At 40.0% G+C, this 16,024-nt stretch overlaps 1 protein-coding gene across 1 annotated transcript in view; it reads right to left on the minus strand.

Moving 5' to 3' along the window:
* Positions 1–16,024, minus strand: part of gbe1a (glucan (1,4-alpha-), branching enzyme 1a) — a 159,126-nt gene that overhangs the window by 42,723 nt on the left and 100,379 nt on the right. The window contains exons 11-12 of the mRNA XM_077242774.1: positions 9,042–9,152; positions 8,703–8,874 (exon numbers count right to left, since the gene is read on the minus strand). Coding sequence (XP_077098889.1) covers positions 8,703–8,874; positions 9,042–9,152 — 283 coding nt within the window. The remainder of the gene's footprint in view (positions 1–8,702; positions 8,875–9,041; positions 9,153–16,024) is intronic.

Raw genomic sequence — 16,024 nt, forward strand, 5'->3', positions numbered from 1 at the left:
GGCTTAATCTAAGCCTTGTCTGTGAAACCAGGGGTCGGTTAAATAAACATAGCCATTATGTTAAAGCTACAATATGTAAGATTTTTGTAATAAATATCCAAAAACCGCTTGCACAGTGTGACATATTTCCTGCAGTTGTGTACTTACAATATCCCAAAAGTACACAAAGATTTTTAATTTCAGAGAAATTCCAATTTTAAATAATGACCCATCCCGGAAAAAATGACGCCTGTCAATGACGCAATATCCGCACTATCCTCGGTTTCTGCAATACCACATGGACAAATGCTGAAGAGGTGGTTATAGCTGTTGTGTACATCATGGATCACGATTACTCTTTGCCGAGTATTGAAACTCCAAAAAAACTTAAGTGTCGATATGGGGAGACATCCAGATTTTCTGACAACCGGAGGAATAAAACAAGGATAAATATCGGAATGGCGTTTTTGAGATGGAGAGAGCTTCGCGCCGAACTTGGGCTTGACAGAGACACTGCTCTCGCGTGTGTATTAATAGACAGGTAAGCAAATCTATGTATTTTTTTGTACAAGTAATGTAACACGTGTCAATAATAGCACTTATAAACAAAGTGAGATACATACATGACGTGACAGATCATAATGCACATGTTGATTCACCTCAAAAACTATCAAGTGATCGTTATGCTGATGAAATTTCACAGTTATATTGCTCTTTGTACTGCAATAATAGTACCGGTACCGGTAATGCTTTTTATCACTTGTGGTGACCAAGATTATGGCAGAGCAATTAAATACAATAGGCTGTGGGTTAAAAAATATTTAGCCATTACTTGCAAATACTGTGGGTTCGTTCAAATTTACTTTTAGTACGATTGTTTTGAACATGTAAAACAACACGGCATTAACCATAAACACATAAAACTGCGCAGCCTTAACCCACCAAATCATTTGACAAATAGCTGTAACAGGATAATATGACATTACATTTCGCGTTCATTGCATTTAATTCATTACGATGACATAAAATAGTGTGATAACACGTACAGGTAATACAAAACATAATAAATTACCTCATCTGTGATCATGATTCGTTAATTCAATATATCGCTGGATGGTGAGATTGACATCTCCCATCGTTTCACTATCCTTCATAGCGTCATCAAGATTTGCCTTTATTAGTGTTTGTAAACTGCGCACCCTTGCGGAGAAAAATCTTACATATTGTATCTTTAAGACAGTGTCTTAAGTTCTATACCCAATAGGAGTTAGTCAGGGGCAGTCAGTCTTACTTTTCGATATCAAAGTAGGCCAATCTACATTTTTATGTAACTGATTTAAAAAAGCTATGAACAGTCTTAAATAAAAACAAAATATTTGTCTAACTTGTAAACTAGTCTTAGAGGTTTATGCAACCGGCCACAGCAGGCCTATATTATGTAAAAAAATAAAGAATATCAATAAAAAAATAAAAGAAACCTGCAAAAAAAGGACATTGAGACATTAAAGAATCCAGGAAAAAGAAATACAAAGGGGTAAAGAAAGAAAGAGAGAGAGAGAATATATCAGAGCGATCAAATCCCTCAGCTTCCACTTGAACTTTACTTAACGTGCAAGGGGACCTTCTGCGGCAAATAATTCTGATACAGTCATATCATGTGTCAACTGGAGAGAGACAGATCATAGGCTAGCAGTGCAGAAAGTGGCAAACACTCGCACAAAGACCCGTGACAGTTCAGACTCCATAATTAAACGAAGAAAGTGAAGATGACGAGACACATTGTCTCTCTTACGGCTCCTGTCACCTCCGTTATGAGCTTTATCGTGCCGCCCCATGCACTGAATACAGACACACCGATAAGGGACGTCCACTGTTCTCCCCCTGCACATATACAGTGCTTTGCATAAGTGAACACACCCATGCAAAAGTTGACTAAAAAGAGGAATAAAAAAAATTCATCTTTTGGAAATCTTAATGCCTTAATTAAAAAAATGATGAAAAATCCAACCTTTAAGGACACCAATTTTCTTTGTGAATGAATAATGTATCGTAAATAAATAAATGTTCTTCCTTAAAATACAGGTTGTATAAGTCAGAACACCCCTATGTTAAATTCCCATAGAGGCAGGCAGATTTTTATTTTTAAAGGCCAGTTGTTTCATGGATCCAGGATACTATGCATCCTGATAAAGTTCCCTTGGCCTTCGGAATTAAAATATCCCCACATCATCACATTCCCTTCACCATACCTAGATCTTTGCATGGAGTACTTTCCATAAGATCATCTCTCAATGCAAATCAAACCAGCAATTAGGCTAACTGAAATAAAACCATGCCAATCTCTAGGTATGGTGAAGGGTAGCCTATGTAATGATGTGGGGTTATTTCAATTCCAAAGGCCAAGGCCAAGGTCAAAAATTCTGCAGTTGTATGCATGAGTTTTTTTGAGAGATATATGAAGCTCACTTCAAGCCACTGGTTGACTGACAGCTAAAAGGTGTCAGACCGTATCTTTCGAAGGTTAGATCAATATGGGAGCAATAACATAGCAACATACAAGGGGATTTCTTCAAGGCCAGGCGGACTGCTGTTGAGGTGCAGGTTAAAAGCTAAAAAAAATTCTTAAAGCCAGCAGCAAAGGCTACAATCCAGAGATTGAAACAGTTAAAGAAGCACAAGTAGAATTTTACATTTTCTGAAGAAAATGCCCATGCTAAACTCACCCATGCAACAGCCAGATACTGTATATGGTTGCTAGGGTGTTCTTCTGAGTAGTTTTGCTAAGTGTGTTTCTAGGCGGCTCTCAAGTAGTTTTAAGCATTGAACTGAGAATTCCTTTCAAATTTCAATTGGGCAAAAAACAGGATGCAGAATTGCAGTAAACATTGTAAGAATTCTAAGAAAATTTTAGGACATTTATATAAGTCATGTTTAACTAAAAAGCAAAGACTGTCAAGACAAAAAATGTACGTAGGTTTGACAATGTAATGTTGAAAAAACACAAAAAAAACATTGAAGTTCGAAGGTTTATGCTCTACTGATCAAAATTTGGGGTCAGTAAGATTTTTTTATTGTTTTTGTCTATTTTGCTATACAATTCTAGTCTATTCTAAAATACAGTACAACTGTGAAATATTATTCCAAATTGAAATAACCGTTATCTATTTGAATCTATTTTATTCATTCATATGATGGAAAAGCTGAATTGGTGCTCAAGAAACAGTTATTCTCATCAATTTGACATTATCAATGTTAAAAAAAATCTGCTTAATATTTGAGGAAACAGTGTTTTTTAAGGTTCCTTTGATGAATAGAATGTTCAAAAGAATGTATTTGAGATAAAAAAAATGTACAGAATTGATAGATTTTAATGATTGATACGATATATTTTTTTGTTAATGTAAACATCTTTACAGCTACTTTTGATCAATTTAACGCATCATTGATGATTAAGAAAATTAATTTATTAAAAAAAAATCTTACTGGCCTCAAACTTTTGAGCATGTAGGTCTTACGTCTCTGCAGAGCAAGTCTAAGGACTTTTTTGGCTGTTTAGTTGAATATCGATAATAATTGACCATTGAGACAAGACACAACATACTTCTCCTTAAAAATTCATACAATTTCAGGTATCATTCCTATCAATAGCTCAAATTGTGCAAAAAGTCCAAGTCCAAATCCTGTAAGAATGAGCAGCAGAAATAGTGTTTGCCTTAGCAAGCACCACTAAATATGCTAATTTTACCACTTTACAAATTGCTGATACATACAAGTCGTCACATTTTGCATTAATTTGTAAGAGTCACAAGAGTGCATTAAGACAACAGAACTGCAAGATCAAAAACATCAGGCCACGGTCATGTGGATTCCCCACTGAGACCTTCTGAATAGGAGAGAGTCAGATTTGTCAATTAAAGTAAGTATACCATTTTCATTTTTGATTAGGCAGTCTGGCCTTAAATAACCATATAAAAAGCGTGTACGCACACACACACACGTCCCTTTTAAGATTCCACTAAGCCAATAATCTGATCTGACGTGTAGTGATGTTTGAAGTCAAGTTTCTCTTTGGTTACTATAGCGTGAGGCCAAATATCCTGGTGAGCTGCAATGGGATTTAAATAGTTTGCATGAAAAGCCCTCCAAATGAACCCATAAATAAGAAATGGACTTCTTTTTAGCTCTCCATCTCTTTCATGTGTAACAAGCTGCAAGGTGAAGATTAGATGGTCTTTGAGTTCAGTGTCAATTTGAAGTCAAAGAGAGAAGCTCTTGTCTTCACTGTTAAAAATAATGTGACATGTATGCGGCCCCAGCGCGCCAGGACTAAAAGATGAGACTCAATTTGGTGTATGGTCTGAGAATAAAACAAACAAACAAACAAACAAACAAACAAACAAACAAACAACCGGACATGTAGAGCTCAAACAGTTCAATGTGTGTTCTGAGAATGACGGGCATTTTTCAATCCACGTAAGGAGAGGAATATTTATGGACTGTATGTGATAAATGAAGTGTGACTTCATGAGATATTGCATTTTCAGCCAGCTATAATTAACCTAATTCAAAGCTACCTGTTATGTTTGAATTACCTCTCTAAACAACAGGTAATTAATTGTACGCTTCTAACTTCCTTCACAGATCTAATTGGCACAGTAGGATTCTATGATCAGTCAAGTGTATCTGGAAACCAAATTCAGTTGAATATAAAAAGCACTTACATTTTATTTATCCCCCCCCAAAAAAGTGTGAGTCACACCAATTTCTAACTCCGAGTTGTTGTTTTTTTTCTTTTTCCAAATGTTAATTTCTTACAGGGGTTGTTTACAAGTGAGAAGTGAATACAGCTTTTCTTTCATTGCATCATCACGGGAAAAAAAGAGTCAAAAATAGTTAAGCAGTTTAGTTTGTGTCACTTCATACTTCAAAAGTGTCCCTTCTCAGAGCTGCCGTGAGACTCACACAATAGATCCTTTTCACACGCTCTCACGCCACACATCAATTTTCTCACGCAGAGAAAAATTGCGAAGCAAGAGGACACTGACACCGAGACAGACAAGATAGAGCAGGTTACTTTTGATATGAAACCAATTCTCATTTTATTACGAAATTCAAACAATAAATACCGTTTTTGCGCTTTTAAACGTGACGTGACAGATAGCTAGCGCCTGGCGGAACGTGAACCGATAATCTACCAATAGCCAGAAGATCAAGACTCTTTTGCATCACAAAGGCTATGACCTTGTGGTTTCTCTGTTAAGAATGCTAGGTAAGACCTCTGCCAACATAACACTCTAAACTTCTGTCTTAATAACCTGGAGCCAACTTTAGCTGGGTCTTTTTAAATATACAGTCTGTATGTCTGGCTGCTTTTGTTTAGTGTGCAATTTGCTTGCCGTCTGCCTCTTCCTGTCTTAATTAGGGGGATAGGAGTCTGTCTAATAGGAGGAATAACTTCCTCTCTATTTCAGTAGGAGCAAACTTTTACTTCACCACAAATCAAATAACACACACATACACTGGCTCTAAAATGTTTTCGGATACTTAAGCCAACCTTAAAATGCACATATGCCACTGCAGTGAATAACAAAATATCACATAAAGTGACATTTATTTTAAGGAAAGTCTGTCAAGCACACTTTTAAAGCCAAATATTTCACAAATCATGTTTCTTTGGACACTTTCTGGTCAATAGTTAATGTCCACTTCAGGTTGAGCTTCAAGTTCATGAGTAATGCAAATTGTTTTCAAGTTTAGTCACATTTACTTCAATGATACACAGAAATAAGAGCACCTAAATTGGGTTTCCCACAAGGTCTTTTATCAAGTCAAACTCTATGTTCTAACTACAAAAGTTCTTGCTTGTGAACCAGCAGGAACAGAACTTGATGTTTGTAAAACAAAAGGACAACTGCAAGAGCAGTCAAATTAACAAGAGATATCTGAAACGAACAAAAGAGGGGGAAAGCACGTTTTGTTCCCTGTTTCTGCGTTCTAAAACTATACTGTTCCATTGGAAAAGACTGAAGAGGTACTTGAAACAGTGAGTAAATAAATAAATACAGGCCCATGCTTCCCGCCCACAAATGAAACTCTTTCACTGCGTGAAAAAAATGGCACCCCTTTCAAATTCAATTAAAGCCTCTTCAGGCATATTGCCTTCCTGTGTGCTTCTCTGGCCTTGTCTGGCAGCCTCCGCACTGTCAAGCTAATGCTTCTCTGATCTCCTGCTGAAATTTCTATTAATCAGGACTGGTGTTTTCCTGCTTCTACTTCCACATACACCAATGACAGGATGATTCGTTCTTGTTTTTATTTAACCTCCTTTTAACTTGAAACTTTCTTTTTTCTTCTTCTTATTTCTCCCACGCTAACCCCGTTTAAATTGGTGGATTATTTGCTCTGCTGGCATGTTGGGAAAAAGAAATGAGCTGTTTAAGAGAGAAAATATTGTAGTGTTATTGTACTTCTGAAAACATACTTTATCAGGGCACCACGATCACCACCAGATCGCAATGTTCCTCCCACCCGCAGAATCCCAATTAAGCTCATGTATGCACATGTACAGCCTAAATAACAGCAACCTGCAATGATGGTTGTAATAACAAACAGCAGAGGCAGACAGGCATAACGATTTCTGATCAGTTCTCTAGTTCCTTGGAGAGGAGCCAAAGTCAGTGAGAGAGAACTACTAATCAGAGGAGGAACACTGCTAACATCAATGTCCAATAGCACAATGATCCGGAGAGAAAGAGGGCAGAGAGGAATGGACGTGCACCACAACCATCTCCATGAACCAATGGATGTTAATCTGCCACGCCTGAAGCAGCTTTCACGATTCAAACAGCGACCTCAGAAGCAGGCTGGAATATTTACAGAGCTGTGCTAGCGTGTCGGCTGGTGCAGGAGATGATGTAGCCGCAGCATGCTAATTAATAGTGTTAGTGGGGAGAGAGATCAATGTGTTTGTGTGGATGGATTTGAGCAAAACTGAGCATTGATTTGAGAAGGAGTGGAGTCTAGTCTTACACCTGCACCGCCAGGACAAACTCTGCTCAAGCTCTGTTTCACCAAGTGCTTCTTTACGCAGTTTACACTAGTTCATAATTCAATTACTAAAAATAAAATACAATGTTCTACTTTACGTCTACTCACTAGAACTGAGGGAAATCAGATTGGGAGTTACATTTTATTGGGGTAAATTATACAAAGCATTTAAATTTGATTTATTAAAGAAAAATGTGAATCACACCAATTTCTAACTCTGTTTTTTTTTTAATGTTACTGTCTTACAGGGGTTGTTTACAAGTGGGAAAAGAATATAGGTTTTCTTTCATTGCATCATCATGGAAAAAATTTCAACAATAGTTAAGCGGTTTAGTTTGCATGTATATACACAGTGATCACAGCATATATAACTATGAGCACACAAATTCCTGGGCCTTCCAAAAAGAGCAACATTTTGATGTTATGGACACAGTTTCCACTTAAAATGCAAGTATGTCCTCTTCCATGTTCACAAAATGTTGTTTTTTCTAGCTCTGACCTTTCTCTCACTTTTGAGTTAAGAGGAATTTTCGAGGATGAGGAGCTTTAGGCTTGACATGTCGGATTGATTCTTTTGCTTGAACAATTTGTTCTCGCTCAACACGGGCTAAACGACTGCCTCGCCATCGATCTGATGGCAATGCTGTTTGCGTCTGGCCTTGACTGTTTCAAGTGTCAGGCATATTTTCCTTTTTTTCTCTTTAAATGTGCTCTACCACTCGCCTTTGTGTGCAATTATACCGAAGTGCCTTTACCTACTATTTGCAGATGGAGAGATTCAAGATGGTGACCTTTGGACATATTACTGTTTTTAGTATTGTTGCACAGACATGGATGAGCAGACAAAGTGAAATTCTTTTATGTGTTTGATAGAAGAGGAGCGCGCTTGTAATGAAAGACATCTTTACTCATCTAGACAGCAATCTTTTACAGCCTCAGGCCCGGCACAACTGAGCGTAGTTTCTTTTCCTGTGTTGTGATGTGTGTACAGACGTACTTTGCATTGTTTGGGCCACTAGTCTGATAGCACCACCGACATGGTCTGTCTATGGTGGTCTTGTTGAGAAATATAATAATATTGTGCAACATTCCTCTGTATGTCTAAATATTAAAATCACTCCTGGTACTGTGAAAAGCACAACATGCCAGTGCCGCATACCTAAACAAACACTGAGACATGCAATGTTTGTTTTTACACTGGTTATAGTCAGGTAAACAACATAGCAGCATTATGTCACTGTTCATTTCTCAAGTCTGTGGAAACAAGCAGACATCTCGTGCCAGGCTCCAGTTCGCCTCCAAAAACTGGCCAAGAACTGGCTCTGGCTTCAGAACGTAACACATTCTGGTGGACAAGAGTATGAGATAGTATCTTATTTTTATAAAGTGATAATCACAGAAATGTATAAATATTAGTTTTTTATTTGAAATGCCAATTGCAACGACACCAGTATTTGGAACTAACCATTTGAAATCCATTCCGTAAAATTCTTATGAGGAAGATTAAAAAACATATGATCAGCTCAAATCCTTAGACTAACTCAATATGCCTAACCACTACAAAACTTGTTTAAGCCTGCCAAGAACGGCAACAAACCCACTTCCTCTTCCTCGGTGGAGGCATAATACAGCAAATCATCAAGTATCTAGCAAAACTGGTTTCCAAGGAGACTCACCGATAAAGTTGAGGTAGCCCTCCCCTCCAAGACTGTGAGTGAGGAGACGGATGAGTTTATGCAGCTGGATGCCGCGGTCTATAACGGGTGTCATGGCAATAAGAGCACTCATGTTGGTGTACATCTCTTTGTCCATCAGCCAAAACGCCAGTGACTTGTCCCCAACCAACGCCTAAAAACAAGCATAGAGATGTGAACATGTGCAACCTTGTATAATGCAAAGAAAACATTGTGTGGTGACTGACCAGTAAAACTGTTGATCATCATTGTCCATCTGGTGCAGCTGGTTGAGAAAGGAAGGTTCTGCTAAATCTTTTATAAAATGTACAAATGACTAACCTGGTCATGGCTCTCAGCATAAGTGACAGATGCCTCCCCTTTCCTTCTGTTGGTCAGAGTGTAGACAATGTTCCCTAAATCCCAGTCCTCATCCCAAACTTCCTTCAGGACCTTTGATAAAAAAATGAAGCAAACAAAAAGGGACAAAAAGTTCACTAACAAGTCCTGTCGGTTATTATTTTCTACAACTTCAACAATATTTGGATGTAAAGAACAAAATTAAGTACCACATAATTATGAACCCACACAGTTTGACCACGGCACTTGCGTGCAAAATCCTCTGCACTTGCATGAAAGGATGAAAGCTGAATCAGTTGGGGTAGGATACATGAGTCTTTGAATGGAAATTGACAGGTAGACCCCTCTGGTTGCTCGTTTTTTGTTACAGTGTCAAGTTGAGGTCAGAGCTGCATCTGCGAGTCAACTCGGGACAAACCTCAATGTAGCAATCTCAATAGCCTAAGTGTCCTCTACAGACCAGGTGTGGAATCCTTCATGTGTGAAATCCCAGATTGGTGCCCTGCATTCGGATGCCCATCCCCTGGCCTCTGTCTTTCCCATGTCCCGTGTTTTGGAACAGCCTTCTTGAAGCAGAATCTGTATTTAGTGGAAGACTGGCTCATTGACCACATTAATGGTCAGAGCTGGTGAATCCCATTGACTTTGCCAATACCGAGCATAGTTCTGTGTAGGTGATTTGGCGTGCTTTGCAGGAATGGGTCGATGGCTATGTTTGGACTCAGTGGAGCAGTATTCAGGTCATTGACTGGATCAGTGCTCTACGTTGTCCTCTAATGACTTATTTGAGAACGAGCTCACAATTCAAAAAAGTCGAACCCAAGGATGAAAGTTCTGTTCTCAAAAGGTGACCTACCAAACTGTTTCTACCTTGCAAATGCTCTGTGTTGATCGGACACAATTTGAGTGGCCAAGGGTCAACGAGCACAGCTGGATAGTAGAGTGAGTCTGGCACCCTGTGACAGAACACAAGATAAAAGTCTCTGTACTGCTCGAACTCTCTCTAACGAACACAAACACCTGCTTGCTGCGAGACACCTGTTTCTGATTATGAGTATTTACCTCTGGATGTTTTCCCCGCCGGTGAGCATATTCATTTGGCACATCATTTCATTTTATAAACATTTCAAAGCATACTGATAACTAGTCAGGAGGCTGGTGTTTGTTTAGAGTTTGTTTGAAAGTATAAGGTGAGGGGGTGAGGACAAACAGACAGAAAGAGAGAGAAGGTGATAGAAAAGGTTATTTCATAATGTTCCCTGGATTGACCTTGTGGAAAAAATACTGCTTAAACCAGCCTAAAGAGGTTAGGCAGGTTTGATATGCCAGCTTTAGAGGGGGTTTGGCCATTTCCCTGCTGGTCAGCCACTGGTCTCTTGGAAACCTGCTAGACCATCTGAAGATCAGCTTCCCTGCCTGGTCAAGCTGGTAAAGTTAGTATGTTTTTGGCTGGTTTTAAAGGGTTTTTAGAAACTTGTCAGTTGGTCACCCTGGGACATCACCTACAAAAAACAAAACAGACTAAACTAATAGGTTGGGAATCTGGTCTTCAGATGTTCTAGCTGCTCCCCCAGCCTGGTCATGCTAGTTAGTTAGGTAGATAGGTCTGTTCAGGGCCGGATTAAGAGTTCAGAGGACCCTGGGCACAATGTCTTGTAGGCCCCCCCTTAGGCAGGCGAAATTTATATTTTGTCCAAGGACATTTTAATATGGCATTTACAGTTTAACTGACTTAAAAGGAACCTTGTTGTACTATGCTGGAGTAAAGTTCATAAATGGTTGTTCTTTCCCATAGGAATTTTGTAAAACTATATGTTGGGTGGACCTCTGTGCCTCTAGGGGGGTTGGGGGGCATGCTCCCCCGCAAGAAAATTTTGTACATTTTAAGGTTAAATGCATCAATCTCGTGCTCTTTGAGAGATCAAAATTAAGAGATTCAACCCATGCACTGCTCGTTGAACAAAGAAAAAGCATTGATTTGTACCAGGAAAATAAAGAGGGCTCAAACATCTTTTTAGTTATGAGAGTCTCAGTCTACATTACATTATCAATGGTGTTTTAGAATGCCAAACAATTATAATAATAATGTAATAATGATTTATATAATTATTCCTATGACGTAAAATCCATATAGCCTATAAATGTACTATATAAGTGAAAATGAATATTTCAAAAGTATATTTTAGTCTACATTACACTATAATACAGGAAAATTAAAATACTTTTGTCCTAATTTCTTCACTTGCAAGAAATAAACCCTTGAGCTTTTATTTAGGAGAAAACACGAGATAACCATGCTGTTCAAAGAGCGCACTTTTCTTTAAATCACGCAGCACAAACAGGATGCCTATTCTTAAAGTCTTGTGCTGTTTTATAAAGGCACAAAGCCATATCATGGTTTCAATTTTTGTTCGTTGGCAAAATATAACGCTAGAGACCTTTATGTTAGGTAAGGTTATACATTTTACATCTCATATGTGTTGGGAAAAGGGAGAAGAGAGAGTTCGGCAAAAGGCGGATTCGAACTCGGGTCGAGCGCATCAAAAGCAGCTTTCTAGCACTTCACGCGCCCGCGTGCGCCACTGTAGTTATTCCGTGAAGGGCGTCTTTTTGCTAAAAAGACAGGCACTTAGTGCAAATATACGCTCCGTTATCTAAAATATTTGTTTTCTTCCCCTCGCTTGCGCCACAATTGCGCATGGCGAACTTGCAATGAATACATTTTATCAGACCGGCCCTCGCGGCCTCGAAACACTACCGCCCACCGGGGAAACTCCCGACTCTCCCGATTGCCACTCCGCCCCTGGTGCCCAGGGCCCCTTAGATGTTGTGGGCCCCTGGGCAAGTGCCCAGTTGCCCTAATGGTTAATCCGGCCCTGGGTCTGTTTAGCTGCTTTTAAAGGCCAATTCACACCGCACAGACAAACACCAACATACAAGTTGGCAGTTGGATTTAAAATTTTATGAAAAATAACTATCATGTTCACAGTGCCCCAACAGACACCAACAAACGCTAGAAAACCAGCCAAACCAGTAATATGTCAAAAATCATTCCTTACATTTTTGTATTACAGCAGTGCATGCTTCATAATAAAGGTCAAAACACCACAAATACAATTGAAATCATAAGTCATTATCACAAATAATCATCTATTAATGGCACCTACAGTATGTAACATCAGTAGGATGTTAGCGCAGCTGTGGAGGGAATTACCGTAGTGAGCAAAGAGACAGGAAGGAAGTGACTCTGACAGACCCATCTCTCTCCGCTCCTCTCCTGCTCACCATCATTAGAGCAGAAGGGTGACGGACAGATAAAGGAAACCTTTTAATAAGACTGCAACCTTTTAAGAGGGGCCACAATCGACAGAGCCCACGGGCGAGCTGGAACCAATCAATGCGTCTGTGCCCTGCCATATACTCTTTCTCCTAGCCTCCCACTCTCTATCTGTTCTATCTCTCTCCCGCTTTCTCATTCTGTCAGTGGAAGGGGAGACATCTTCCACCTACATTTTCACAACTGCCTCTCTGAAACTTCTCGGTTTAAACAGTACTTTTACTCCTTAATAGGACCGTTCCCCGCTCTCCCTGATGGGACTGACTCTCCCTCTGTCATTAGCAGCAATGCGATTTACAGATAGAGGATGAGGCCTGTGATGGGATCGGGCTCCTTTGAGGAGAGATGCATTGATGCTGTGGTGACATTTTAACAGTTGTTTTTTTCTTCTCATCTTTTCTTTTACATTTACATGCATTTTTTTTTTTAAGTTCTCACTGAGATTAAAAGAGTCTCCCACATCGTCTCTCGATGAACTTGAAAAAACTTTGGTAAATTGGTAAAAAACAAAACGCTTTGCTGTAGAGAAAACAGTCCTATACTTTTTCTCTTCATTTTTTAAAATCTCTTTATTTCCCTTCCTGTAGCTCTTTCTTTATAAGTTTATGATGGCTTGTATACTTTGCTGTTCCTAGTAAAAAAAAAGAAAGTTACTGCAATCTTTCATAAAATGTAATGGAATGTAATTTGCTCTGAAATTATTTTATTTTTTGCATGGGCTATTTGTTAATGTTAACCAAAAGCCAAATTACAAAAAGCCAAAAAAAATGTGTCTGTCTACATTCTGGTAATTTAAACAATCCAATTCCAAGACCTATCTTAAATTGTTTTCTTATTGAATATCAATATAAGTATTTGATAATGAGCTGTAAATCCTGACCACTGATCTTGATGTTCAAGAACGTCTACTCAAAGAAGAATCATATAAAACTAAAAAGCAGCATTAATCACAAGCTGGAGAGCGACAGCACATTCATTAATAGTTTTACTGCCTCGTTGCCCTTACCTTATATCATAAAGGGGCGGTGACCATGCTTGAAAAAAAAAAAAATTACTTATACTAGCATTCACTAGACTTTCAGATTTGTGTTAATTTTCAAACTGAATAACGCAATTGCAGAAAGTTGCCCATAATTATATATTTAATTACAACATTTGTTATGAGGTTATGGTTTATGATTTTGCTATTTTAACAAGCACGATAATTCATGCATGCATACGTGATGCAGTAGAGGACCGAGGGTAGTCCCATATAACAAAATGTTAAATAATATGCAAACACATTTGTTGAACATGTTCATAAACTTAACTAAAAACAAATATCTTCAATTTGTCTGTTATTAATGGATAAAGGAATAGTTCACTGAAATATAAAAACTATTTATCATTTAATGTACACACATATGACTTTCCTTTTCAGTCAGTCAAAACTGAACTGATGAATTGTTATCTCGCCTGAGAGCCCAATAACCTTAGAGTGTAAACTAAACATGCCAATGGACATTAGCTTGCGATATTTGCATTGCTAACCCCGCCTTGCAAAGCAGATATGAATGGTAGCGCGCTTGAATCACACATTCAATCCATCTGGGGGCTCGGGTCAACTGGGAAAAGAGTAACTCGTGAAGAGGATCTCTTTTCTCGGTATGGTGGTGGACTTAGTCAACCTGACAGCACGCCTCACGCAGGAACGTGCTGAACTGCCTGAACTCGATCAAGGGCAGGACGGCGGCCCCACCGAAACTTTTTTCATCTGCACGCGCAGTAACGACGCTCAGATTGCTTTATATGAGGCCGCTTCAGCAATGGGTTCAAGGCCGAGTCCCGAGATGGCGCCTAACCTTATAGCCCGTGGTCTGACCTTGCGTTTCTATGAGCAAGAGTTCCCCTAGAACAAGTGTCCAGGCATGCTGTTGTCTCCAGGGATGGAGTGCCACGTACAATGGGCATGCAGTCCCCAACTGCATTGGCACATCAACTGCCTCGAGTTGCCAGCGGTACAGCTTGCGCTGGGCTGCTTCAAGTCGCAGATGCGAGGCAAGCACGTACTGGCCCGAACGAACAGCACTGCGGCTGCTGCGTGCACCAATGAGGTCAACGCTCGCATCACATATCGCAACTCGCCCGCCATCTCCTCCTCTGGAGTCAGAAGCATCTGAGTTTGCTTTGTGACATTCATATTCCGGGCGTGCTCAATTGTGGAGCCGACGAGCTCTCCCGTCAACCTACACTTCCGGTAGAATGGAGACTATCCCCAGGTGGTTTCCCCCAGTGAGTCTACTCGCACAGACACTTTGCAAAGTTAGGATTTTCTAGTTGTGCCCTACTGGCCCAACCAGACCTGGTTCCTGGAACTCATGCTCCTCAGACAGCTCCTCCCTGGTGCATTCCTCTGAGGAAGGGGCACCCAATGGCACCCGAATCCAGATCTCTGGAGTCTCCACGTGTGGTTTCTGGATGGGACTTGGGTGATCTACCCCAGGCAGTGGTGGACACCATAACTTTAGCGAGAGCACCCTCTAAAAGGCACTTTTGCCTTGAAGTTGAACCTGTTCGTCGAGTGGTGCTTTTATCACTGAAAAGACCCCTGGAGATGCACGATCAGAGCTGTGCTTTCCTTCCTGCATTAAGGGCTGGAGCGAAGGCTGTCTCCCTCCACCCTGGAAGTATTTGTTGCCACTATTGCCGCACATTATGAGGCAGTAGATGGTAAATCTGTGGGAATGCATGATCTAATCATCAGGTTCCTAGACATCTGCAGACATCTAGGTGACACCCAACACGTTTGCAAGATTTTATAATTATTTGTGTAGAGCCAGCGACCTTCCGTGTACTCGCCACAAGAAGCCAGTAAACACCTGGGACACGCTCGGTGTCTCACTTGGTGCGCTATACCCCGCCTAAAGACTGGATACGTGAGCTTATCTGGCTCCTCAGGTGACTTCCCCAGCTGGTGAGCCCTATTGGAGTTCCTCCAGCACCCTCAGCAGTCAGACGTGGCAGAGACATCCGTCTCAGGTCCTCAGCTAAAAACTTGAATGTTTATAAACATTCAAGTTTAAAGCAGCACTAAGTAAGATTTGTTACCTTAAAATAATGTTTACAAAATCGTTTCAGTGGTTCATCAAATCGTGACATGGTGAAATGCACTTATACCACAGCTTTGCGCACCTTTACCTGATATATCCACGCTATGTAAGATTGCCAGATCGGGTCGTGTTTCTGTAGTTCTAATGAGACATAAGAAAACTGCTAATTTGACTTGCTTTGTGGCAAGCGTTACAATTGCTCGTTTGTGATATCGCAATACATCATACTTTCATAAAATCATGCATCGTACTCTACCTTGTCTGTGGCCATTGTTGATTCCAAAGCCGGTGCTGGATAAACAGAGAGCATGTGCGTGCGCGTGCGACAGTAGGCTGCGGTAGGCTAAACTAGTTACGACAGCGGTAATGGACAATTCCGCTTACAACCTGTAGGGCGACCACAGAGGAAAAGTCACTTGATTCTGCTTTAAAAACACTTACATTCATACCTGCTTTGTGGGACAGGGTGAGCTATGCAAATCTCGCGCACCAATGTCCATTGGCTCGTTTAGTTTATACTAGAAGGTGATTGGGCTCTC

The sequence above is a fragment of the Siphateles boraxobius genome, unplaced genomic scaffold (genome assembly GCF_051911475.1).
Source record: "Siphateles boraxobius isolate OS27281-9 unplaced genomic scaffold, OSU_SipBor_1 25, whole genome shotgun sequence".
Lineage (NCBI taxonomy): Eukaryota > Metazoa > Chordata > Actinopteri > Cypriniformes > Leuciscidae > Siphateles > Siphateles boraxobius.